This window comes from Anomaloglossus baeobatrachus, chromosome 6 (assembly GCF_048569485.1).
Source record: "Anomaloglossus baeobatrachus isolate aAnoBae1 chromosome 6, aAnoBae1.hap1, whole genome shotgun sequence".
In the NCBI taxonomy this organism is placed as follows: Eukaryota; Metazoa; Chordata; class Amphibia; order Anura; family Aromobatidae; genus Anomaloglossus; species Anomaloglossus baeobatrachus.
Window position 1 is genome coordinate 540,497,080 of NC_134358.1, and position 26,235 is coordinate 540,523,314.

Consider the following 26,235-nt stretch of genomic DNA (forward strand, 5'->3'; position numbering starts at 1 on the left):
GAGAAAAACCCTGAGCAGAGCACCATGACAGGAAAATTTTCCACGTCCTGTGATAAATCTTGGCGGACGTTGGTTTCCTAGCCTGTCTCATAGTGGCAATGACTTCTTGAGATAACCCTGAAGACGCTAGGATCCAGGACTCAATGGCCACACAGTCAGGTTGAGGGCCGCAGAATTCAGATGGAAAAACGGCCCTTGAGACAGCAAGTCTGGTCGGTCTGGTAGTGCCCACGGTTGGCCGACCGTGAGATGCCACAGATCCGGGTACCACGACCTCCTCGGCCAGTCTGGAGCAACGAGGATGGCGCGGCGGCAGTCGGCCCTGATCTTGCGTAACACTCTGGGCAACAGTGCCAGCGGAGGAAACACATAAGGGAGCTGAAACTGCGACCGATTCTGAACTAAGGCGTCTGCCGCCAGAGCTCTGGGATCTTGAGACCGTGCCATGAACGTTGGTACCTTGTTGTTGTGCCGGGACGCCATGAGGTCGACGTCCGGCACCCCCCAGCGGCAACAGATCTCCTGAAACACGTCCGGGTGAAGGGACCATTCCCCTGCGTCCATGCCCTGGCGACTGAGATAATCTGCTTCCCAGTTTTCCACGCCTGGGATGTGAACTGCGGATATGGTGGAGGCCGTGGCTTCCACCCACATCAAAATCCGCCGGACTTCCTGGAAGGCTTGTCGACTGCGTGTGCCGCCTTGGTGGTTGATGTATGCCACCGCTGTAGATTTGTCCGACTGAATTCGGATCTGCTTGCCTTCCAGCCACTGCTGGAACGCTTTCAGGGCAAGATACACTGCCCGAATTTCCGGAACATTGATCTGAAGCGAGGACTCTTGCCGGGTCCACGTACCCTGAGTCCTGTGGTGGAGAAAAAACCGCTCCCCACCCTGACAGACTTGCGTCCGTCGTGACTACTTCCCAGGATGGGGGTAGGAAGGATTTCCCCTTCGACAATGAAGTGGGAAGAAGCCACCACCGAAGGGAAGCTTTGGTCGCCTGAGAGAGGGAGACGGTCCTGTCGAGGGACGTCGGCTTCCTGTCCCATTTGCGTAGGATGTCCCATTGAAGAGGACGCAGGTGAAGCTGCGCGAAAGGGACTGCTTCCATTGCTGCCACCATCTTCCCCAGGAAGTGCATGAGGCGCCTCAAGGGGTGTGACTGGCCTTGAAGGAGAGATTGTACCCCTGTCTGTAGTGACCGCTGCTTGATCAGCGGAAGCTTCACTATCGCTGAGAGGGTATGAAACTCCATGCCAATGTATGTGAGCGATTGGGCCGGTGTCAGATTTGACTTTGGAAAAATGAAGATCCACCCGAAACTCTGGAGAGTCTCCAGGGTAGCGTCGAGGCTGTGTTGGCATGCCTCTAGAGAGGGTGCCTTGATCAACAGATCGTCCAAGTACGGGATCACCGAGTGACCCTGAGAATGGAGGACCGCTACTACAGTAGCCATAACCTTGGTGAAAACCCGTGGGGCTGTTGCCAGGCCGAATGGCAGTGCCACGAACTGCAGGTGTTCGTTTCCTATGGCGAAGCGCAAGAAGCGCTGGTGCCCTGGGGCAATCGGAACGTGGAGATAAGCATCTTTGATATCGATCGATGCAAGGAAAACTCCTTGGGACATTGAGGCGATGACGGAGCGAAGGGATTCCATCCGGAACCGCCTGGTCTTTACGTGTTTGTTGAGAAGTTTCAGGTCTAGGACAGGACGGAAAGACCCGTCCTTCTTTGGGACCACAAACAAGTTGGAGTAAAAACCGTGGCCCTGTTGATGAAGAGGAACAGGGACCACCACTCCTTCTGCCTTCAGAGTGCCCAGCGCCTGCAGAAGAGCCTCGGCTCTCTCGGGAGGCGGAGAAGACCTGAAGAATCGAGTCGGGGGACGAGAGATGAACTCTATCTTGTAACCGTGAGACAGAATGTCTCTCACCCAGCGGTCTTTTATTTGTGGCAGCCAGGTGTCGCAAAAGCGGGAGAGCCTGCCACCGACCGAGGATGCTACTAGAGGAGGTAGAAGTCATGAGGCAGCCGCTTTGTTAGCGGTGCTCCCAATGGCCTTTTTAGGACGTGACTTAGACCGCCATGCATCAGAGTTCCTTTGTTCTTTCTGAGACCTTTTGGACGAGGAGAATTGGGACCTGCCCGCGCCCCGAAAGGACCGAAACCTCGACTGCCCTCTCCTCTGTTGGGAGAGGTTCTGCTTGGGCTGGGGTAAGGATGTATCCTTTCCCTTGGATTGTTTGATGATTTCATCCAGGCGCTCGCCAAAGAGCCTGTCGCCAGAAATTGGCCAACCGGTTAAACGCTTTTTTGGAAGCGGAATCTGCCTTCCACTCCCGTAGCCACAAGGCCCTGCGGACTACTACCGAATTGGCGGTCGCAACTGCCGTACGGCTCACAGAGTCCAGGACAGCATTCATAGCGTAAGACGCAATTGCCGAGGTCTGGGAGGTAATGGAAGCCACTTGTGGCGCGGCCGCTTCAATTTTCGCTTGACCTGCTGATATAGCTTGTAGCGCCCATACGGCTGCGAATGCTGGGGCAAAAGAAGCTCCGATAGCTTCATAGATGGACTTCATCCAGAGCTCCATCTGCCTGTCAGTGGCATCTTTAAGCGAGGCCCCATCTTCCACTGCAAGTATGGATCTAGCCGCCAGTCTGGAGATTGGAGGATCCACTTTGGGACATTGAATCCAACCTTTAACCACTTCCGGGGGAAAAGGATAACGTGTATCCTTAAGGCGCTTAGAGAAACGCTTATCCGGACAAGCATGGTGATTCTGGATTGCCTCTCTGAAATCAGAGTGGTCTAGAAACATACTCTGTGTACGCTTGGGGAACCTGAAGCGAAATTCCTCCTGCTGAGAATCAGACTCCTCCGCCGGAGGGGCTGAGGGAAGAATATCCAGCAACTGATGAATGGATGCAATAAGATCATTCACTATGGCGTCCCCGTCTGGGGAATTAAGATTGAGAGCGCTCCCAGGATCAGAATCCTGATCAGCTGTTTCCGCATCATCAACCAGAGAATCCCCCCGCTGAGACCCTAAACAATATGATGTCGAGGGAAATTCTAAGCGGGCTCGCTTAGACGATCTGGGGCTAGGTTCTAAGTCCGAACCCTCCGTCTGGGATGTATGAGATACCCCGTGAGGACATTGTTGGTCCAACTGAGGGGGGTCAGGGAACAATGATTCAACAGAGTCCCTTTGCTGAGATACCGGTCTGGACTGCAAGGCTTCTAGTATCTTAGCCATAGTCTCAGAGAGATGATCCTTAAAGGCTGCAAACTCAGGCCCCGTCACCTGGACAGTGTCAACAGGTGGCTCCCCCTGGGCCCCTCTTAGCAGAGGATCCGGCAGAGGAAGTGTCACAGGGGTCGAACACTGTACACAATGAGGGTCAGTGGAACCTGCCTGTAGCTGGGTCTTACATGCAGCGCAGGCAACATAATAAGCCTGTGTTTTGGCACCCCTGCCTTTTATGGGCGCCATGCTATAGTTTTCCCTGAGTAACACAATAGGGTATATAGCCAGAAAGAACTGTGCTCATACAGTGTAAATTATATACAGTACACAAATAATGTACCCATACAATACAGCACCATGGGGCTAGCACTACATGTGCTGTTTACCAGCCGCCTAAGCGGTTGTGAGGCCACCAGAGACCGTGTCTGGGTCTCCCATGAATATGTCCCTCTCTGCAGCGTCGGTGGAGCTGACAGGAATGGCTGCGGCGTCCTGACGAGCTGAGGAAGCTGTGGGCGTGGCCTAGAAAGAGCGCGAAACGGGCGCTCATACTGTGTACAGTGAGGGGAGTGGAGCATGTAAATCATACTCCAGCCCTCATTGCTGCTCGCTCCGTGCAGCGTCCCGCCCTTCCCCTGCCTGTCAGGGCTGAGGGCGGGAGAAAAAAAAGGGAAACTAGGCCGCAATGAAGCCGGGGACTGTAGTAATAAACGCGGCCGCCGTAAAAGCGCGGTCGCGTGAAAGTCCCCGGCGAACTACAAGTCCCAGCCGCGCCGCAGTGTCCCGTGGCAACGGCAGTCAGTGCGGTAGCCCTTACATATAAACACACTCAGCGACGCTGAGTGTGTAATGGCACATATAGACCCGGTCAGCGCCGCGGTCCCCGGTGCACTAGCACACCCAGCAAAGCTGAGGTGATGCCGTGCGCGGTCCCCATAGGGATACAGAGTACCTTTAAGATGCAGGGCCATGTCCCTGAACGGTATCGGCTCCTATCCATCAGGCTCCACAGGAGTTGTGGATGAAGCCCGGTCTCCGTGCCTGGAGACCGATAAGATCCCACTTCACCCAGAGCCCTAAGGGGGATGGGGAAGGAAAAACAGCATGTGGGCTCCAGCCGCCGTACCCGCAATGGATACCTCAACCTTAACAACACCGCCGACAAAAGTGGGGTGAGAAGGGAGCATGCTGGGGGCCCTATATGGGCCCACTTTTCTTCCATCCGACCTAGTCAGCAGCTGCTGCTGACTAATCTGTGGAGCTGTGCTGTGCGTGTCTGACCTCCTTCGCACAAAGCAAAAAACTGAGCAGCCCGTGGGAGCACGGGGGGTGTATTGGCAGAAGGGGAGGGGCCTAACACTTTTAAGTGTAGTACTTTGTGCGGCCTCCGGAGGCATAGCCTATACACCCCAATTGTCTGGGTCTCCCAATAGAGCGAAAAAGAAAGCCTCTTTGCACAGGTACTTGCACTCCGTGCCGGGTCTAAGTCCTGTGTTGTGCCTAGACACCATGCTAAAGCTGATAGTCTTTTTTCAGAGTCTGTATTTCATGCAACTGACCATGGTCAGGCACTTACTGCATCAGAGACTAGGTCCGGTAATGAACTCTTCGGCACTGCCCCTGATGTGGGGGGCCCATTTAGACCACAGGGCATCAGGTGTCCTGACGATGTGGCCAGGCCACTCCCAAATGGCTTGCAGAGGCCCGCCCCTATGACTTGTCACCTCATTATTGATGGTCAGACGATGACTGGTGAGGTGTTTGGGTCATGACAGCCATGAGGTCATCATTGAAGTTGTGGTTCCAAATAGGACGCTAGTTATGCCACTCATGACGTATCACTCTGCTTTTGTCTCCAGGAGGTGCATTGTGGTCCACCCTGGTTTAGGGCGGACCCAGGTTATAAAAGGGGCTGGAGACAACAAGGAGGTGCGCAGTCTTCTATTATGCTCCGAAAGAGCACACCTCCATGTGTTGAACCCATTGCGGCTTTAGGCCAGAGGTAGGCAGGGATAGGGCGTCGATGCAGGCCGCCACCACAGTTGGTAACGTAGAACGGTTAAGACCAGCTCCTGTCCTACAAGTCCTGCTTGTGCAGCCCAGTGGCATTAACAGGCCTGCTGCTGCTGATGCGCCTGCCGTCCACAGGTGTGGCCCCAATGCACACGGTCAGCGTACTGAATGGCCCCTGTGATGTTAACAGGGAGTTCCTGGGCTGGGTGGGCGTGTGGACCCTGTGACGCTAACAGGGCTCCCAGTCTCAAGATCCGAGTGGCGTCTAACTTGGTTCAGGCTACTATTAGTTTCATAGCCACACAGCTCTGTATCCTCCACCGAACCTTCCAGTTGCCAACCTCTCCTTTTCCATCTGGGAGCACGGTGGACACTGACTGCTGATGGGGATATATACCTTTCTCTTTCTTTTCTTATTAATTTTCGTTATATAGCGGTAACATAGTATATACCACCTTATCCAAATCTGCCAGTCCCACCGTAACAGATGGTGTTTCTTCATCAAATGTTACTTTTGCTTAACCACCAAACCCACGGACACAAACTTTTTTCCCCTTTCCAACACACCTGTTCCCCTTTCCACCAGCATCTGTCCTTTTTCAACTCATTTTGTATATGACCAAAAGTGCAACTCTGCAGAGACACCGTACTCAATGGCATCTCAGCACAGCAGCCAGCCCTCGGTCCCTCAGATGTGGACAAGTAAGACCATTTCCTCCTATCGATGAAAAAGCGTTGAGATTCACTCTGTGCAGCACTGGTGTTTAGTGGAAAAGCAGATCTAAGATTGCGTACCACATTCTGCAGATACTCCTGTACACGTGCGTCCCTTTCTATGGCAGGAGTTATTTCGCAAAATTTTGTGTTGTACCAGGGATCTAACAGTGTGGAAACCCAGTAGTCAGCATGACTTGGAATTCGTACAATCCGAGGGTCATGTTGTAGGTAGTGCAGCAAGAAGGCGCTCATGTGTCTTGTGCATCCAGGAGGACCAAGTCCTTGGTGTGTTGGTGGCGGAGAGGTGAGAATCGTGCCTCCTTCCTCTTCCCTCTCCCCCCAACCTCGCACAACCGAAATGTGAGCAAGCTCTCACTCATCTGCTGAGTCTTCCATGCCCATCGCAAGTTCGTCCTCCATTTCTTCATGGCTCCTGCACCTTCCTCAACAATTTTTGCTGATACTATGCGCCCTTGTTAATCCCTATCCCCCACCATGACTGCCACCTAGGTGCCGCTCACTGTATGGACCTTGTAGATCTTATTATCCCTTCTGCATATGACTCCTCCTGTACTTCCTCCCCTTCCTCTTGGACCAATACCCGACTCCGAATAATGCTTACAGTGTGCTCCATCATGTAGATGACCAGAATTGTCATGCTGAGAATGGCATTGCCAGTGCTAAACATCTTCGTCGACATTTGTAAACTGTGTAGAAGGGTGCATAGGTCCTTGATCTGACACCACTCCAGCAGCGTGATCTGCACCACCTCTGGATCAAGTTAGCCCAGGGTATACGTCATACCGTATTTCAGCAGGGCTCTGCGGTGCTGCCACACACGCTGCAACATGTGCAGATTCCAATTCCTGCGTGTCGGAACATCGCATTTCCGGCGTTTAACTGCCAGACCCTAAGACTTCCGGAGCGATGAAAGTTGTTGAGCTGCTGGGTGCGAAGGATGAAAGTGAGCACATAGCAGCGTGCCCGCTGCACAAGGCCATGTAGGCCGGGATGGTATTTTAAAAATTGCTGGGAGAATCAGATTCAACACGTGAGCCATACAAGGCCCGTGTGTCACATTGCCCTGACGAAGGGCCGCAGACAGGTTTGCATCATTGCCGCACACGGCTGTTAAGTCACCAACGTAGTCCACGCAATCAATTTGTACTCTGGTCCCAATGGGAAGACACAACACCCTTTTTTAGGCCCCTCCTGTCTGTAGACCACTGCCAGACAAAGCTATGAACCTCTTGTTACTGTTACCCCCAGTTCAGTTTTATGAGTTTGTGTGCTTGTTACCTGACTACGTTTCCTGCTTGCTGTTTATGTACCTCGTTGGCCGATCCGCATTTCACCTCTGCTTGTTTTCTGATTAAGTCCTGGCCATCCCATTCTGTACCTCTTCCTCAATTAATGTTTTTGACCCTGCATGACTACTATTCTCTGGAACTGCAGCCTTCCACAGGTATTGATCAACGTGGGCCCTGTGTAATTCCAAATCACTGTATAGGGGTTAAAGGGTTTCAGGGTTCTGGGTGTCCAGCTTGGTGAGTGGCTTGCCTCTAGCCTATCCTTTACAGCCCATCTGAGTGTGTCGATCCAGGCAGGCGTTACACCGTGCCCTCTGCAGAAGGCCATGTAGGTCGGGATAGTGCTTTAACAATTGCTGGACAACCAGGTTCAACACGTGAGCCATACAAGGCACGTGTGTCACATTGCCCTGAAGAAGGGTCGCAGACTGGTTTGCATCATTGTCGCACCCGACCTTCCCTGACTGCTGGTTGAGTGGAGACAACCATTGATGAAACTCGGTCTCACTCTCCAGAGCTAACCGTCCACAATTCCTCAGCGGTGTCTCACATTTCCCCTACATTTCAAAGTAAACATTTGACCGCCTGATGGCCTTGAGCTCTGCTGCCAGCATAGTAAGGAGGTGTGTGGGATTCTTTGGGCGCAGTTACAAGGAAGGGTGGCCTGACCACACAGGGTTTGGGCCGAGGTGGAGGACCCACACGAGGTTGAGGAGGCAGAAGCAGTGGAGGAACTTGTACATACAGAGGAAGGATTGACACACAAGTCGTGGGGACGGCAAGACTTGTACAGCAAACCCTTCTCCATCTCTCACCATAGTTACCCAGTGCCCAGTCAGCAACATGTAACTCCCCTGTCCATGCTTACTGGTCCAAGTATCTGTGTTGAAATGCACCCTGTCACACACAGAGTTTCTCAAGGAATCGGTGAGGTTGTGTGCGACCTACTGTGGTAGCGCGGGCACGCCTTTCTTGGAGAGGGAGTGACGACTGGCCATCGGCTCTTGGGGCACTGCAATGGGCATAAGGTCTCGAAAATCCTCGGTCTCAAAAGGGTGTAAAGGAAGCCTTTCTGTTGCCAACAAGTTGCAGATGATGTCTCCCTCGTTGCCACTAATATGGCCACACACACCCCACTTGACTGGCATCAGTTGACCCCCCTTTTGAAAAAGAAAAGAAGGGAATTTTGTTTACTTACCGTAAATTCCTTTTCTTCTAGCTCCTATTGGGAGACCCAGACAATTGGGTGTATAGCTTCTGCCTCCGGAGGCCACACAAAGTATTACACTTTAAAAAGTGTAACCCCTCCCCTCTGCCTATACACCCCCCCGTGCATCACGGGCTCTTCAGTTTTGGTGCAAAAAGCAGGAAGGAGGAAACTTATAAATTGGTCTAAGGTAAATTCAATCCGAAGGATGTTCGGAGAACTGAAACCATGAACCAAAAGAACAATTCAACATGAACAACATGTGTACACAAAAGAACAACCAGCCCGAAGGGAACAGGGGCGGGTGCTGTGTCTCCCAATAGGAGCTAGAAGAAAAGGAATTTACGGTAAGTAAACAAAATTCCCTTCTTCTTTGTCGCTCCATTGGGAGACCCAGACAATTGGGATGTCCAAAAGCAGTCCCTGGGTGGGTAAAAGAATACCCCGATAAAAAGAGCCGACAACGGCCCTCCTCTTACAGGTGGGCAACCGCCGCCTGAAGCATCTGCCTACCTAGACTGGCATCCGCCGAAGCATAGGTATGCACCTGATAGTGTTTCGTGAAAGTGTGCAGACTAGACCAGGTAGCTGCCTGACACACCTGCTGAGCCGTCGCCCGGTGCCGCAATGCCCAGGACGCACCCACGGCTCTGGTAGAATGGGCTTTCAGCCCTGAAGGAATCGGAAGCCCAGAAGAACGGTAGGCTTCAAAAATCGGTTCCTTGATCCACCGAGCCAAGGTTGACTTGGAAGCCTGCGACCCCTTACGCTGGCCAGCGACAAGGACAAAGAGTGCATCAGAACGGCGCAGTGGCGCCGTGCGAGACACGTAGATCCGGAGTGCTCTCACTAGATCTAACAAATGCAAATCCTTTTCACATTGGTGAATTGGATGAGGGCAAAATGAAGGTAAGGAGATATCCTGATTGAGATGAAAAGGGGACACCACCTTGGGGAGAAAGTCCGTGACCGGACGCAGAACCACCTTATCTTGGTGAAATACCAGGAAGGGGGCTTTGCATGACAGCGCTGCAAGCTCTGACACTCTTCGGAGTGACGTAACTGCCACTAGAAATGCCACCTTCTGCGAAAGACGTGATAGAGAGATATCCCGCAGCAGCTCAAAAGGTGGTTTCTGAAGAGCCCGTAGAACCCTGTTAAGATCCCAGGGTTCCAGCGGCCGCTTGTAAGGTGGGACTATGTGGCAAACTCCCTGCAGGAACGTGCGGACCTGCGGAAGCCTGGCTAGACGCTTTTGAAAAAACACGGAAAGTGCCGATACTTGTCCCTTGAGAGAGCCGAGAGACAAACCCTTGTCCATTCCGGATTGAAGGAAGGAAAGAAACGTGGGTAAGGCAAACGGCCAGGGGTTAAACCCCTTATCAGAGCACCAGGCTAAGAAGATCCTCCAAGCCCTGTGATAGATCTTGGCTGACGTTGGTTTCCTGGCCTGTCTCATAGTGGCAATGACCTCTTGAGATAACCCTGAGGACGCTAGGAGCCAGGACTCAATGGCCACACAGTCAGGTTGAGGGCCGCAGAATTCAGATGGAAAAATGGCCCTTGAGACAGCAAGTCTGGTCGGTCTGGGAGCGCCCACGGTTGACCCACCGTGAGGTGCCACAGGTCCGGGTACCACGACCTCCTCGGCCAGTCTAGAGCGACGAGGATGGCGCGGCGGCAGTCGGACCTGATCTTGCGCAACACTCTGGGCAGCATTGCCAGAGGAGGGAATACATACGGCAGTCGAAACTGCGACCAATCCTGAACTAAGGCGTCCGCCGCCAGAGCTCTGTGATCCTGAGACCGTGCCATGAATGCCGGGACTTTGTTGTTGTGCCGAGACGCCATGAGATCGACGTCCGGCGTTCCCCAGCGGCAACAGATCTCTTGAAACACGTCCGGGTGAAGAGACCATTCCCCTGCGTCCATGCCCTGGCGACTGAGAAAGTCTGCTTCCCAGTTTTCTACGCCCGGGATGTGAACCGCGGAGATGGTGGAGGCTGTGGCCTCCGCCCACAGCAGAATCCGCCGAACTTCTTGGAAGGCTTGACGACTGCGAGTGCCGCCCTGGTGGTTGATGTACGCGACCGCCGTGGCGTTGTCCGACTGTATGCGGATCTGCCTGCCCTCCAGCCACCGATGGAACGCTTTTAGGGCTAGATACACTGCCCTTATCTCCAGAACATTGATCTGAAGGGAGGACTCCGTCGGAGTCCAGGTTCCCTGAGCCTTGTGGTGGAGAAAAACCGCTCCCCACCCTGACAGACTCGCGTCCGTCGTGACCACAGCCCAGGATGGGGGCAGGAAAGATTTTCCCTTCGACAGAGAAGTGGGAAGAAGCCACCACTGAAGAGAGGTCTTGGCTGCCAGAGAAAGAGAGACGTTCCTGTCTAAGGACGTCGACCTCTTGTCCCATTTGCGGAGAATGTCCCATTGGAGTGGACGCAGATGAAACTGCGCAAAGGGAACTGCCTCCATTGCTGCCACCATCTTCCCCAGGAAGTGCATGAGGCGCCTCAAGGGGTGTGACTGGGCCCGAAAGAGAGATTGCACCCCTGTTTGCAGCGAACGCTGTTTGTCCAGCGGTAGCTTGACTATCGCTGAGAGAGTATGAAACTCCATCCCGATGTAAGTCAGTGATTGGGTCGGAGTCAATTTTGACTTTGGGAAATTGATGATCCATCCGAACCTCTGGAGAGTCTCCAGAGCCACGGTCAGACTGTGTTGACATGCCACCCGGGAGGGTGCCTTGACTAGGAGATCGTCTAAGTACGGGATCACCGAGTGGCCCTGAGAGTGTAGGACTGCCACAACGGATGCCATGACCTTGGTGAAGACCCGTGGGGCTGTCGCCAGGCCGAAAGGCAGTGCCACAAACTGAAGGTGTTCGTCCCCGATGGCGAAACGCAGGAAGCGTTGATGCTCTGGAGCGATCGGCACATGGAGATAGGCATCCCTGATGTCGATTGATGCTAGGAAGTCTCCTTGGGACATTGAAGCGATGAACGAGCGGAGGGATTCCATGCGAAACCGCCTGGTTCTCACATGTCTGTTGAGCAGTTTGAGGTCCAAAACGGGACGGAATGAACCGTCCTTTTTTGGTACCACGAACAGGTTGGAGTAAAAACCGCGACCCCGTTCCTGAAGGGGAACGGGGATCACAACTCCTTCTGTCTTCAGAGTGTTCACCGCCTGAAAAAGTGCCACGGTTCGCTCGGGGGGCGGAGATGTTCTGAAAAACCGAGTCGGAGGACGAGAGCTGAACTCTATCCTGTAACCGTGAGACAGAATGTTCCTCACCCATCGGTCCTGGACATGTGGCCACCAGGCGTCGCAAAAGCGGGAGAGCCTGCCACCAACCGAGGATGCGGTTTGGGGAGGCCGAAAGTCATGAGGAGGCCGCCTTGGAGACGGTGCCTCCGGCGGTCTTTGGAGGACGTGACTTAGACCGCCATGCCGAAGAGTTTCTCTGGCTCTTCTGTGGCCTATTGGACGAGGAGGATTGGGATCTGGCTGAGGGCCGAAAGGACCGAAACCTCGCTTGAATTTTTCGTTGCTGAGGTCTCTTTGGTTTGGGCTGGGGTAAGGACGAGTCCTTTCCCTTGGATTGCTTAATAATTTCATCCAATTGTTCGCCAAACAATCGGTCGCCAGAAAAAGGCAAACCGGTCAAGAACTTCTTGGAAGCAGAGTCTGCCTTCCATTCACGTAGCCACATGGCCCTGCGGACTGCCACCGAATTGGCGGATGCTACTGCTGTACGGCTAGCAGAGTCCAGGACAGCATTCATGGCGTAGGATGAAAATACCGACGCCTGAGAAGTCAAAGACGCTACTTGCGGAGCCGAGGTACGGGTGACCGCATTAATCTCAGACAGACAGGCTGAGATAGCCTGGAGTGCCCACACTGCTGCAAAGGCTGGGGCAAAGGACGCGCCTATGGCTTCATAGATGGATTTCATTAGGAGCTCTATCTGCCTGTCCGTGGCATCCTTGAGCGTTGAACCGTCAGCCACTGCCACTACGGATCTAGCCGCCAGTCTAGAGACTGGAGGATCCACCTTGGGACATTGAGCCCAACCCTTAACTACGTCAGAGGAGAAGGGGTAACGTGTGTCATTAAGGAGTTTAGTAAAGCGCTTGTCCGGGAAAGACCTGTGCTTCTGGACAGCATCTCTGAAGTTCGAGTGATCGAAGAAAACACTCCGAGTACGTTTGGGAAACCTAAACTGGTGCTTCTCCTGCTGTGCGGCCGACTCCTCTATAGGTGGAGTTGGGGGAGAAAGATCTAGCACCTGATTGATGGACGCTATAAAGTCATTTACTATGGCGTCCCCTTCAGGTGTATCAAGATTGAGAGCAACGTCAGGGTCAGAGTCCTGGGCTGCGACCTCCGCCTCATCCTCTAGAGAGTCCTCAAGCTGAGACCCCGAACAGCGTGATGAAGTCGGGGAAGATTCTAATCGAGCCCGCTTAGCCGGTCTGGGACTGCGGTCCGTGCCGGAGTCCTCCACGTAATAACTAGAGGCCACCCCAGGCGCATGCTTCGTCGCAGACAGAGAGGGGCCTGGGGGTGATCCCGCAGTGCCCGGGGCCTGTGTAAGGACCGGTCTGGACTGCAAGGCTTCTAGTATCTTAGCAGACCATTTGTCCATAGACTGAGCCATGGATTGTGACAGTGACTCAGAGAGTTTCTCAGCTAAAACTGCAAACTCTGTCCCTGCCACCTGGACAGGGGAAACCGGCGGTTCTACCTGGGCCGAGGGTCCCACCAGTGCCCCAGGCTCCGGCTGAGCGAGTGCCACAGGGCCCGAGCATTGCTCACAGTGAGGGTAGGTGGAACCTGCAGGTAGCATAGCCGCACAAGAGGTACAGGTTGCAAAATAACCCTGTGTCTTGGCACCCTTGCTCCTTGTGAACGACATGCTGTTGTCTTTCAGGAGAGTGATCACTGAGGGATATATAGCCACAAGCTAACAGTACAGCCGAACCGAGAAAGTGTATACAAATATAATATATATATATATACAGTTCGGCACTCTATGGGGCCCAGCACCGGGTGACCGGTGTGGCTTACCGACCGCTCAAGCGGTGTGTGGCCACCAGATTCCCTGCCTCGGGTCTCCCAGAGATGCAGCCAGAAGTCCTCCACCGGCAGAATGTGCTTAAAACATGGCTGTTTTGAGAGGAACAAGCAGGCACTCAGACTATGGCATGGAAGCCAAGTATGTATCACCGTGGGATTTGGCGTCCATTTTACACTCCCCATTGTCCAGGGCGGATGGGCATATAAGGAACTCAATCTTATTCCGAGACACTATGCTAACATGGAAACTGGTAAGAAAGAAATTGGGACTGTCATGGAAAGTATCTAAGTACTTAAATCCCTGGGCATCTCCGAACTTTCCCATGGGACGGGAAAATAAGCTATTTACTAGATGGAAAGAGAAGGGCGTCGAGAGAATGAAGGATGTCATGAATGTGGAGGAGAGAAGGTGGCTGACAGGACGGGAAGTGCTTGACAAGTATGAACTTAATAGCTCACATATCATCCAGTATGAACAACTGAAGCATGGAGTATTTGTAGATTTGGGGGAGCTTGGAAAGGAATTGAATAAGAGTTTGATTGATGAGCTTATGGAAAGTGATGTAGCAAGTGTAAATGTTTCCAAAATTTACCGAACATTTCGGGGAATGCTTATATCTGGGGAGGATAGCCGTACTCTAACAGCGTGGGGGAAACAATTGAAAGGGCAGGAAGTTGTAGGGGATTTATTGAAGGGATGGGTACAGATGCGGAAACATGTTACCAATGAGAGATGGAGAGACACCCAATTTAGAATTTTACACAGGGCTATTATGGGCTTCAACATTCCGGGAAGAGATATGCGGTGTCCTAAATGTCAGAGAGAAAAAACAGATATGCTACATGGACTATGGGAGTGTAAGGAAATTCACAGGTTCTGGAATCAAGTTAGATTATTTGTCCAGGCAACATGGGGAATTTCTGGAAATCTAGAGCTAATGGTGTGGATTTTCCATTCCTTTGAGGGAGGAGTAAGAGGGGGATCGGACATGCCGGGAAAGAAGAAATATACAATAGTACATGACATAGCCATGATAGCCAAACGGTCCATATTAAAGCATTGGATACAAAGGGAGGGACCATCCATAAAAGAGGTCATCGGGGAATTACATAATTTATTGAGGCTGGAGAAAGTGGAAGCGGAAACGGACAAAGACAGGTTGACACCCAAGTTCTTTGGGAAATGGAGAAATTTCATTGAAAGTCAATTTACTCAGGGAGAAATAAATAATCTGATGACACCTTTTATACAATCGGAATGGTACCTTCTGAATGATATCCAGGACAAACTGGGTAAATTGAAAATCACGGAGGTGTGGGTTCCGGAGGAAAGGGAGACGAGACGCTAAGGTAGCCACAAGACGTGCCAGAAAATTTGGAAGCATTCGGGGTTGGCTTAGGGGCTTAATGACTCTAATTGACTTGTATCGCGTCTGTTATTTCTTAGTACTTTTGCCTTGGTTTAATAGAGACCATATCAATCAGATAATCAGTTTAAAATATCAAGTTGGGGCATTGCACCCTATTATGTCACATATTGTCAGACAAATGTTTTTCCTTGCGTAACCTTGAATATCTTGTTATGTTTATAAAAAATTGGAAAATTAATAAAAAGTTTTGGAAAAAAAAAAAAAAAACATGGCTGTCGGCGTTCACAGGGGAGGAGGGAGCCGTGGGCGTAACTACAAAAGTGCGGGAATCTGGCCCCAGAGTGATTAGTGAGGGGGGCGGAGGACAGCTACGTGTGCTCCAGCCCTCACTGTCGGCGTCAGACCGACCGTCCCGCCCTTACCCCTGACTGGCAGGCCCGGGGGCGGGAGTTTAATGCACTAGGCCGCAAAAGCCGGGGACTAAAGTTAAAACCGCGGCCGGCAAGCAGGCGCGGTCGGCGCGGTAGTCCCGGTCTCATACCAACACCGCAGTCGCTGCAGCGTCTGAGGCCAAGGTGCTCCATGCACCGTCCCCAAGGGGACACAGAGTACCTGTAGATGCAGGGCCCTGTCCCTGATGATACTCAGTCTCCTGTCCGTCAGAATCCCACAGGGGCTGCGGAGGGAGCCCGGTCCCAGTGCCTGGATGACCGGATAGGATCCCACTTCTCCCAGAGCCTCTAAGGGATGGGGAAGGAAAACGGCATGTGGCTCCAGCCTGTGTACCCGCAATGGGTACCTCAACCTTAACAACACCGCCGACTTAGTGGGGTGAGAAGGGAGCATGCCGGGAGCCCTGTTAGAGGCCCTCTTTTCTTCCATCCGATACAATCAGCAGCTGCTGCTGACTAAAATGTGAGCATGAGTGGATGTGTGCCTCCTTCAACACAAAGCATAAAACTGAGGAGCCCGTGATGCACGGGGGGGTGTATAGGCAGAGGGGAGGGGTTACACTTTTTAAAAGTGTAATACTTTGTGTGGCCTCCGGAGGCAGAAGCTATACACCCAATTGTCTGGGTCAATGGAGCGACAAAGAAAGATGCTTTGCATGAAGCACTCTCAAAAATACGCGTGCCTTTCCCGTCCCCTGGCTGACCCAGGGGAAGAAAAGTCCTCTGAAAGCCATGACTTGTTCATCTTGGATCTTTTTTCAAAAGCGAGGGGACTCCAACCACAGTCTCCCTCGTTTCCACTAATTGGGCCACACACACACCCCACTTGACTGGCATCAGTTGACCCAATTTTCAAGATGAAAAAGATGCTTTGCATGAAGCACTCTCAAAAATACGCGTGCCTTTCCCGTCCCCTGGCTGACCCAGGGGAAGAAAAGTCCTCTGAGAGCCATGTCCACATTGTCAGTGGACAGACGCGTGTGCTTATCTGCCAGCAGACCCCCAGCAGCACTGAAGACAGGTTCCGAGAGAACGCTGGCTGCAGGACACGACAAGATCCCCAAGGCGTACGTGGCAAGCTCAGGCAATTTATCCAGATTGGAAGCCTAAAATGAGCAGGGCTCAAGTTGCACAGTAATGGCATCGATGTTTCCTTGCATATACTCATATATCTGTGTGTCCTCCTCTTTTTCCTTGTCCAGCTGTTTTGTTTTCGCATGAGTATATGTCCTTGTCACTTTCCCATGTGTTTGTGTTGTGTTGTGAGTTGTTTATCACCTTTTGGACACCTTTGAGGGTGTTTTCTAGGTGTTTTTCTGTGTTTGTGATTGCCTGTCATTGTTTCCTATGCAGTTCGAGTTCGGTTCGTCGAACCGAACTCGAACGGGAGCTCCGTTCGGCGAACCGACCTCGAGCCGAACCGGGACCGGTTCGCTCATCTCTAACACACACACACACACACACACACACACACACACACACACACTTGGAGGTTAAGGCTATGGTAACAATCAGTGGGTGTATATTGCTAATCCCTGCCTAACCGTCCCTGAATACACTAGCATAGATAAAGAGATCTTTAGAAAAAGGGTTACTGTATGCTAATGAGCGTGGGGACTAGTCCCCTGGGCGGTGTTTATCTGGCTAGTCGGCTCTATTAGCATGTTAGTAAGCCCCTGTAGCTGTGCTAACGTACTAATGAATGCGCAGCGTCACAGGATGATCTCACTCACCTCTCCGCTGCCATCGCCGCCCAACACTGGATTTCTGCTTAGTGCGCATGACCTCGGAGTTTTGGTCATGTGCACTGTGAAGGCAGGTGTAGACGCCGTGGCTTTAAACTGAAGTAGAGCGCAAGACCGGACCTAAGGGATCATGTGCACTGAGCCGAAATCCAATGTCAGATGTGATAGCGGCGGAGAGGTGAGAGAGATCATCCTCTGATGTTGCACATTAATTAGCATGTTAGCGGGCCCACAGGGGTGTACTAACATGCTAATGGAGCAGACTAGATCCCTTGCTCATTAGCATACGGTAAAAGATTTTTAGGAATACTTTTTCTAAAGTTCTCTTTATCTATGCTAGTGTATACAGGGACGGTTAGGCAAGGATTAGCAATATACACCCAGAACTGCTCGTAGACCTGGGTGCATATTGCACCTGACAGGTTCACTTTAAATCACGGTGAATAGCCAGTTCCACTACATGACCCATGGCACTGATACCACGAACATCGAGGTACCGTGAATAAGATTACTAGCTGTACAGTACAGTGGTTTAGAAGGCATCTGCAAGGACAAACACTTAAAGAAACCTGAACAGTATAAAAGACAAGAACCCACCAGCTGCTGTCTTCCAGCTTGAGAAATGGACCTTTCAGTTTCTGTGCTGCAAAAGAAAAAAAAAATAAAAAGTTCAGTCAAAGAGCTTTTTTTTTTTTTTTGGTGAAAAAAGCAAACTTATAAAATAAAAATTCATGAACCACTAACCTTTTGCATTCCGTCGTACTACACGTTTTTCCTGTTCAAAAAAAATAAAAAAAAATTGAGCAATGTAACTTTTAACTCAAAATTAACTGTTTTTGCAACTACATTTATGTACAGCCGAAAAAAAAAAAAATCTGCACAACTCGAGATGCTCTTTTCCAAGTCAGAGAAGCACCCATTAATGGTAGGCAATTTTATGACTTGCATTCCAAAAGGATTGAACCCTTTCTTGTAACAAAAAAAAAAAACCCCAAAACACCTAGAGGGGACCCTGATGATAAGCATGGCTTAGGAGTAATACTCACCTTGCCTTTCCCTGGTCCTCGGGCTCAAGCGATTTAGTGTGGTGTCAAAATATGCCAAGAAAGCCAGTCACTGGCCATAATGGTGGCCTCAGCGGTGCTAACCATTTTGCCGTGGCCAGTGACTGGATGCTGCAGTCATGCATTCACATACGTCATCACTTGAGCAGGGTACACAGAGACCAGGGAAGGGGTACATACTCCATCGATTTCAAATTTTATTTCACTATAAGTGGTTTGTAAAAAAAAAAGAGAATTTTGTTACTTACCGTAAATTCTTTTTCTTATAGTTCCGTCTTGGGAGACCCAGACCATGGGTGTTTAGCTTCTGCCTCCGGAGGACACACAAAGTACTGCACCTAAAAGTGTAGCTCCTCCCTCTGAGCTTATACACCCCCTGGTGAGCCAGTCACAGCCAGTTTAGTGCAAAAGCTGAAGGAGAATAGCCACCCACAAGTAGAACAGAGCAAGAGCCGGAACAACCGGAGACTCTGTCCACGACAACAGCCGGTGAAAACACGCGGAACAAGGAGATTGCCAACAGGCAACAGGGAGGGTGCTGGGTCTCCCAAGACGGAACTATAAGAAAAAGAATTTACGGTAAGTAAACAAAATTCTCTTTTTCTTTATCGTTCCTTTGGGAGACCCAGACCTTGGGACGTTCCAAAGCAGTCCCTGGGTGGGAAATAAACAGAAAAACTAAGAAGTAGGTAGAACCTAACTTCACAAATGGGCGACCGCCGCCTGAAGGATGCGTCTGCCCAAGCTCGCATCTGCCGAAGCATGAGCATGCACTTGGTAGTGCTTCGAGAAGGTATGCAGGCTAGTCCAAGTGGCAGCCTGACAGACTTGTTGAGCCGTAGCCTGGTGCCTAAAAGCCCAAGAGGCACCGACAGCTCTGTTCGAGTGTGCTTTGATCCCCGGCGGGGGAGGCGCCTGAGTACTCTGGTAGGCGTCCGAAATGGTCGACCTAATCCAACGGGCTAAGGTCGGCTTAGAAGCAGGGAGGCCCTTGCGCCGACCTGTGGTTAGCACAAAAAGAGAGGTGCACCGCCTAAGCGCAGCGGTGCGAGACACATAGATCCGGAGAGCACGCACCAGATCTAGAGTATGTAGAGCTTTTTCAAAGCGATGAACAGGGGCCGGACAGAAGGAAGGTCCTGGTTAAGGTGGAAGGGAGAGACCACCTTAGGAAGAAAGTCCAGAGTCGGACGGAGAACTACCTTGTCTTGATGAAAGACTAAAAAAGGTGACTCCGAGGAGAGCGCAGCCAAATCAGAGACTCTCCTGAGAGAAGTTATGGCAACCAGAAAGGCCACTTTCTGTGAAAGACGATACAAAGAAACCTCCCTAAGAGGCTCAAAGGGGGGTTTCTGCAAGACCGTGAGAACCAGGTTAAGGTCCCAGGGGTCCAAGGGCCGCCGGTAAGGCGGAATGATGTGAGACGCGCCCTGCATGAAGGTGCGGACCTGAGCCAGCCGAGCGAGACGCCGCTGGAACAGAACTGACAGAGCTGAAACTTGTCCCTTGAGAGAGTTGAGGGACAGTCCTAGCTGCAGACCGGACTGTAGAAAAGACAGAAGGGTCGGCAAGGAAAATGGCTAAGGAGGATGGCCGGTAGAGCGACACCAGGACAGGAAAATTTTCCAAGTCCTGTGATAGATCTTAGCGGAGGAAGACTTGCGGGCCCGAGTCATAGTGGAGATGACTTCAGGGGGAATACCAGAAGTCGTCAAAATCCAGGACTCAAGAGCCACGCCGTCAATTTGAGGGCAGCAGAATTTGGGCGGAAAAACGGACCTTGCGAGAGTAGGTATGGACGGTCCGGGAGATGCCACAGCATCTCTACGGACAGTTGGAGCAGGTCCAGATACCAAGCTCGCCTGGGCCAGTCCGGTGCAATGAGGATGACTCGACGGCCCTCCATTCTGATCTTGCGCAGGACTCTGGGCAAAAGAGCTAGAGGGGGGAAACACGTAGGACAGACGAAACTGGGACCAGTCCTGAACCAGAGCGTCCGCGGCGAAGGCCTGAGGATCATGGTAGCGAGCCACGTAAACAGGAACCTGGTTGTTGTGACGGGATGCCATTAGGTCCACGTCCAGAGTGCCCCATTTGCGGCAGATCGACTGAAATACTGCCGGGTGCAGGGACCACTCGCCACCGTCCACGCTTTGACGGCTGAGATAATCTGCCTCCCAGTTGTCCACGCCTGGGATGTGGACTGCGTATATGGTGGACCTGGAGTCCTCCGCCCATTGAAGAATGCGTTGTACCTCCATCATTGCCAGGCGGCTGCGTGTCCCGCATTGATGGTTGATGTAGGCAACCGCTGTCGCGTTGTCTGACTGGACTCGAATGTGCCTGCCCGCCAGCAGGTGGTGAAATGCTAGGAGAGCTAGAAGCACGGCTCTGGTTTCCAGCACATTGAATGAAAGGGCTGACACGGACGGAGTCCAAGTGCCCTGTGCTGGAGACATACCGCTCCCCAGCCGTGGCATCCGTGGTGAGAATCACCCAGGACGGGGCCAGAAAGGAGCGCTCTTGGGACAGGGAGAGGGGCCGAAGCCACCACTGAAGAGAGCTCTTGGTCCGTGGCGACAGAGCCACTAACTTGTGTAAGGAGGAAGACCGCTTGTCCCAACAGCGGAGAATGTCCAGCTGCAGGGGGCGCAGATGGAACTGGGCAAAGGGAACAGCCTCCATGGATGCCACCATTTGACCCAGCACCTGCATTAGACGCCTGAGGGTATAACGGCGGGGCCTCAGGAGAGAGCGCACCGCCAACTGAAGAGACAGCTGTTTGTTTAAGGGCAACTTCACAAGTGCCGGTAAAGTCTCGAACTGCATCCCTAGGTACGTGAGACTCTGGATCGGAGTCAGAGTGGATTTGGGAAGATTGACAAGCCACCCGAATTGGGCTAGAGTGGCGAGAGTGAGCGAGACACTCCGCTGATAGTCTGCGCTGGATGAAGCCTTGACTAGAAGGTCGTCCAGGTAAGGGAGCACTGCCAACCCCTGGAGGTGCAGGACCGCAATCACTGCCGCCATGACCTTGGTGAATAACCGAGGGGCCGTGGCTAACCCGAAGGGAAGAGCCACGAATTGGAAATGATCTTCTCCTATTGCAAAGCGTAGCCAACGCTGGTGTGAAACTGCAATTGGCACATGTAGATAGGCATCTCTGATGTCGATGGACGCCAGGAAATCCCCTTGGGTCACTGAGGCAATGACTGATCGCAGAGACTCCATGCGAAAGTGCCGCACCCGAACATGCTTGTTGAGAAGCTTGAGATCCAGGATGGGCCGGAAGGTACCGTCCTTTTTGGGAACTAGGAAGAGGTTTGAGTAAAAACCTCTGAACCGTTCCCAGGCGGGAACTGGTACAATGACTCCGTTGGCCTGCAAGGCTGCCACGGCCTGTGAGAAGGCGGCGGCCTTGGAGCAGGGGGGAGTTGAGAGAAAAAAATCTGTTTGGCGGGCTGGAAGAGAATTCTATCCTGTAGCCGTGGGAGATGATATCTCTCACCCACTGATCGGAGACTTGTTGAAACCAAGTGTCGCCAAAGTGGGAGAGCCTGCCACCGACTAAGGACGTCGCCGGAGCGGGCAGAGTCACGAGGAGGCTGCCTTAGTGGCAGGACCTCCTGCGGTCTTCTGTGGACGCGCTCTTGGGCGCCAGTTGGATTTCTGGTCCTTAGCTGAGTTAGCGGACGAGGCGGAGGGCTTAGAGGACGACCAGTTGGAGGAACGAAAGGAGCGAAACCTCGACTGAATCCTACCCTGGGCAGGTTTCCTGGTTTTGGTTTGTGGCATGGAAGTACTCTTCCCGCCAGTAGCTTCTTTAATAATTTCATCCAGCTGTTCACCGAATAGCCGGGACCCAGCAAAAGGGAGTCCAGCAAGGTACTTCTTTGAAGGAGCATCTGCCTTCCACTCTCGAAGCCACAAGATCCTGCGGATAACGAGGGAATTAGCCGAAGCCACCGCAGTGCGGTGAGAAGCCTCTAGCATGGCAGACATGGCATAAGAAGAAAAAGCTGAAGCTTGAGAAGTTAAGTCAACCATCTCGGGCATAGATTCCCTGGTGAGGGAATGCATCTCCTCTAGAGAAGCAGAGATGGCTTTGAGGGCCCACACTGCTGCAAAAGTTGGGGAAAACGCGGCCCCCACCGCTTCATACACGGATTTGGCCAGAAGGTCAATCTGACGGTCAGTGGCATCCCTAAGGGAAGTGCCATCAGCCACCGACACAACGGTCCGGGCTGAGAGCCTAGACACCGGAGGGTCTACCTTTGGGGAGTGAGCCCACTCCTTGACCACCTCAGGTGGAAAGGGAAAACGGTCATCAGAACCACGCTTTGGGAAGCGTTTGTCAGGACAGGCCCTAGGTTTGGTCACAGCGGTCTGAAAACTGGAGTGGTTAAAGAACACACTCTTTACTCTCTTAGGCGAGGTAAACTGGTGCTTTTCTGCCAGAGAGGGTTGCTCTTCTGATACTGGCGGATTAAGATCCAGTACAGAATTAATGGAAGCAATCAAGTCACTAAGTTCTGAGTCACCCTCGGAAAGATCAATGGGGCACATGGAGTTAGCCTCCGAACCCCCTGTAAAGGCATCCTCCTCATCCTGCGAGTCAGCTCTTGAATCAGAGCCGCGGGATGAGGAGGGAGAGGAAACCCTGCGGCTCCTCTTAGGAGGACGGGGTCTGTGCCCTGATGATGAATCCTCTGTGAGCTCCAGTGGACGGAGGTCAGAGGATAGGGATCCTAAAGGACCCTTAGCAAGAGCATTAGAGGCACCCTGTGAAGGGGGCTGATGCATATTCATCAAAGTCCTGGACAGAAGTCCCATGGACTCAGCAAATGACTGGGAGATAGACCTGGAGAAGGACTCTACCCAGGCCGGGGGTTCAGCCACAGGTGCAGAAGCAGCCTGAGAGACCACTGGGGGTGAGGTTCCAGGCTGTGGCATCTCCAAGTTAGAGCAGACATCACAATGTGGATAGGTGCTCTGTTCAGGCAGCAGGAGCTTACATGCAGCGCATGCAGTATAAAACTTTGGAGCCTTGCTCCTCCTGCGAGACATGCTGCTGGAGTGGGGACAGCTTCTACAAGAGAATGAACCCCAGGGAGTATATACAGAGGTCCACAACCAGAGACCGGCTGTGGCTTACCAGACCGCTGGAAGCGGTGTTGTGTGCCCTCCAGATCCCGAAGCCCAGACCCCCAATGCACAGCACCTCAGCACGGATGCAGAGTGCAGGATGGCCCAGCGCAGAGTGAACCCTCCAAGAAAATGGCCGCCGGAGCGAAGAGAGGGGGCGGGACGGGGACGTCCCTGTAGGAAAGCGGGAACTGGAGGGCCATAGAGACCTGCAGGGGAGGAGTCACGCACAAGCAGTGGGGAGTGTCTCTCCCCTGTGCAGGACGGCCGCCGGGAGGAGCCGTGCCTGTCCCTCTGCATGAGTGACATGCGAGGGCAGGTAACAGAAACTAGGCCTCCGGCGAAGCCGGGGCCTAAATTTGAGCAGCGAGGCCGACGCGCAGGCACCATCGGCGCGGTTCTCGGGCGAAAGCCAGAGGACCCGCCGGAAATGCCAAAACAAACACAGCAAACACACTCTCCCCATACAATAAAGGACAGAGACCCCCAACATATGAACGTCTCAGGTACTTAGCTGCTGAGACGCAGGGCCAAGTCCCTGGGGATGAGTGCTCCGGTCCAGCAGAATCCTTAAGGGGCTGTGGACGGAGACCGGTCTCCTGCCAGGCATGGAGGCCGCGCTGGCTCCCACTTCAATCCAGAGCCCAGGAGGGATGGTGAAGGAGCACGGCATGTAAGGCTCCAGCCTTGGAAATCAACCTTACAACACCGCCGACACAGAGAGGTGAGAAGGGACATGCCGGGGGTCCAGACGTGGACCCGCACTTCTTCAAGCTCTTTCCAAAAAAGAAAAAAATCATATGAGAATGCATGTGTGGATGTGTGCCTCCTGAACACAAAGCGATAAACTGGCTGTGACTGGCTCACCAGGGGGTGTATAGGCTCAGAGGGAGGAGCTACACTTTTAGGTGTAGTACTTTGTGTGTCCTCCGGAGGCAGAAGCTAAACACCCAAGGTCTGGGTCTCCCAAAGGAACGATAAAGAAATTGCAAGTATCGAAACCACGCACCGTGAAGAACAAATAAACTAGCTCTTATTTAAAAGGAGTTATCTCAATCATAAAATAGGTAAAATTGCATTTGCACAGACCAGTTTGCAATTTACCTCTTATCAAAAAAGCCTCTCCGTTCAGAGGGATTTTTAATTTTAAAGTGTACTCCTCCCTAGGATACCAGTCACTGCTGCTCTATCAAAAGGTGGTCGAGCTTCTAGACAGAAGCACCACAGTTGCATGCTCCTTTCCAGAGAGATTTCAAACGCTTTAAAAGGGAACCTGTCACCACTTTTTTGCCCTATAAGCTGCGACCACCACCACCACCGGGCTCTTATATACATCATTCTAACATGCTGTATATAAGAGCCCAGGCCGCTGTGTAGAACATAAAAAACACTTGCTCAGGGTAGATCAAAGTGCGCCTGCTAAGGACCTGAATGCCGGCAAGTGTGGATGACATTAGGCGCATCATGCACCGTGGTTAGAGAAGAACAAAGATGGCCAAAAGAGGCGGTGCCGGCACCGGACAAGCCCATATGGCCAACCGCGCAACCGTTAGGCGAGTATTATAAAGTGTTTATGTTCTCACAGCGGCCTGGGCTCTTATATACAGTATGTTAGAATGCTGTATATAAGAGCCCGGTGGTGGTGGCCGCAGCTTATAGCCAAAAAAGTAGTAACAGGTTCCCGGTAATCCCCCTGTGTTCTTCCAGTGCTGTAAGGCCACAGCTGCCCTGTGTCTGCAGATTCAGAAGGTGCATAGCTTGGGCCGGCGGCACAGGCAGGACACTCAGCCCAGCTGTCATTCTCCAGGAAAACACCATGCCCCATGAAGGCAGGAGAGTGGTGCGCTCCTGTAAAATGATCCCCACTTTTATCATGTAATATTAATGATAAGTTTGAGTAAAAACGTAGTACAATAATGAAACTGAACTTACTAGATACTTCGTGAGAAACTCAGATTTTTCCTTTTTCTCCACTGGTAGCAACAATCTCTTCTTTTGGTCTATATAGGTTTTGGCTTCTGAAAAATTCACATAGAAATAGTACAAAAGTCCAATTATAAGTCTGATGTGATCATTTCAGAGGAGGAATCAATCATACATGTTACACAGCAAGTCAGAAAACCTCTGGTGCCAACAACGCACGGAACACAACATAGTAAGACTCAGAGTATAAACCCAACCATTATTGTCAGAATATTCGGTCCGTGTAACTATTAACATAATGATTTGTTCATTAGTGGAGCGGTCACTAGATTTTACAATACAATACAATTTCTTACAACTGAGGAGGCCGGTGTACTTACTTTAAAATGGATTATACAGCTATTCTGACCTGTATTTTCAAAACGTTTTAGCTCTTATTAAAATGCTCATTTTAGTAACCAATATACAGCTGATAAGGTCATGGATTTTTCAAAGCAAGCATACCAGCCCCATCAGGACTAACCATTCTATGTAATAAAATGTAGGTGTTTTGTATGGAGAAATCTAGTGATAAAACTACTTTATCGATCTTAAATGCTTTTTGGGTACAAATTTGATTATGATCTTCACAAAAGTGGGCATGGCTTTAGGCTGCCCTGCCCCCTTGGTAAAAAAAAAAAAAAAAAAAAAGACAAAAGAAAACAAAAATTAGCACCAAGTCATATCCCTGGAGCCATTTGGTAAGTTTGGAGGAGAAAAAAGAAAAGAAAAAAAAAACAAAAACACAAAAAACAAAAAAAAAACCCCAATACAGTAGCAAAATATTTGATTTGTATTTTTTTTTTTTTGGGGGGGGTTGAAAGTTAATATCCAAAGTCTCACCATCAAAATTTTATAATACATAAAGAGCACAAACTTCTCATACTTAATGGGAATACTCTGCTGAA

General features: G+C 51.6%; 1 protein-coding gene across 1 annotated transcript in view; it reads right to left on the reverse strand.

The window, feature by feature from the left end:
- Positions 1-26,235, reverse strand: part of DBF4 (DBF4-CDC7 kinase regulatory subunit) — a 95,362-nt gene that overhangs the window by 33,690 nt on the left and 35,437 nt on the right. Inside the window, exons 8-10 of the mRNA XM_075315609.1 lie at positions 25,298-25,383; positions 17,901-17,931; positions 17,754-17,799 (exon numbers count right to left, since the gene is read on the reverse strand). Coding sequence (XP_075171724.1) covers positions 17,754-17,799; positions 17,901-17,931; positions 25,298-25,383 — 163 coding nt within the window. The remainder of the gene's footprint in view (positions 1-17,753; positions 17,800-17,900; positions 17,932-25,297; positions 25,384-26,235) is intronic.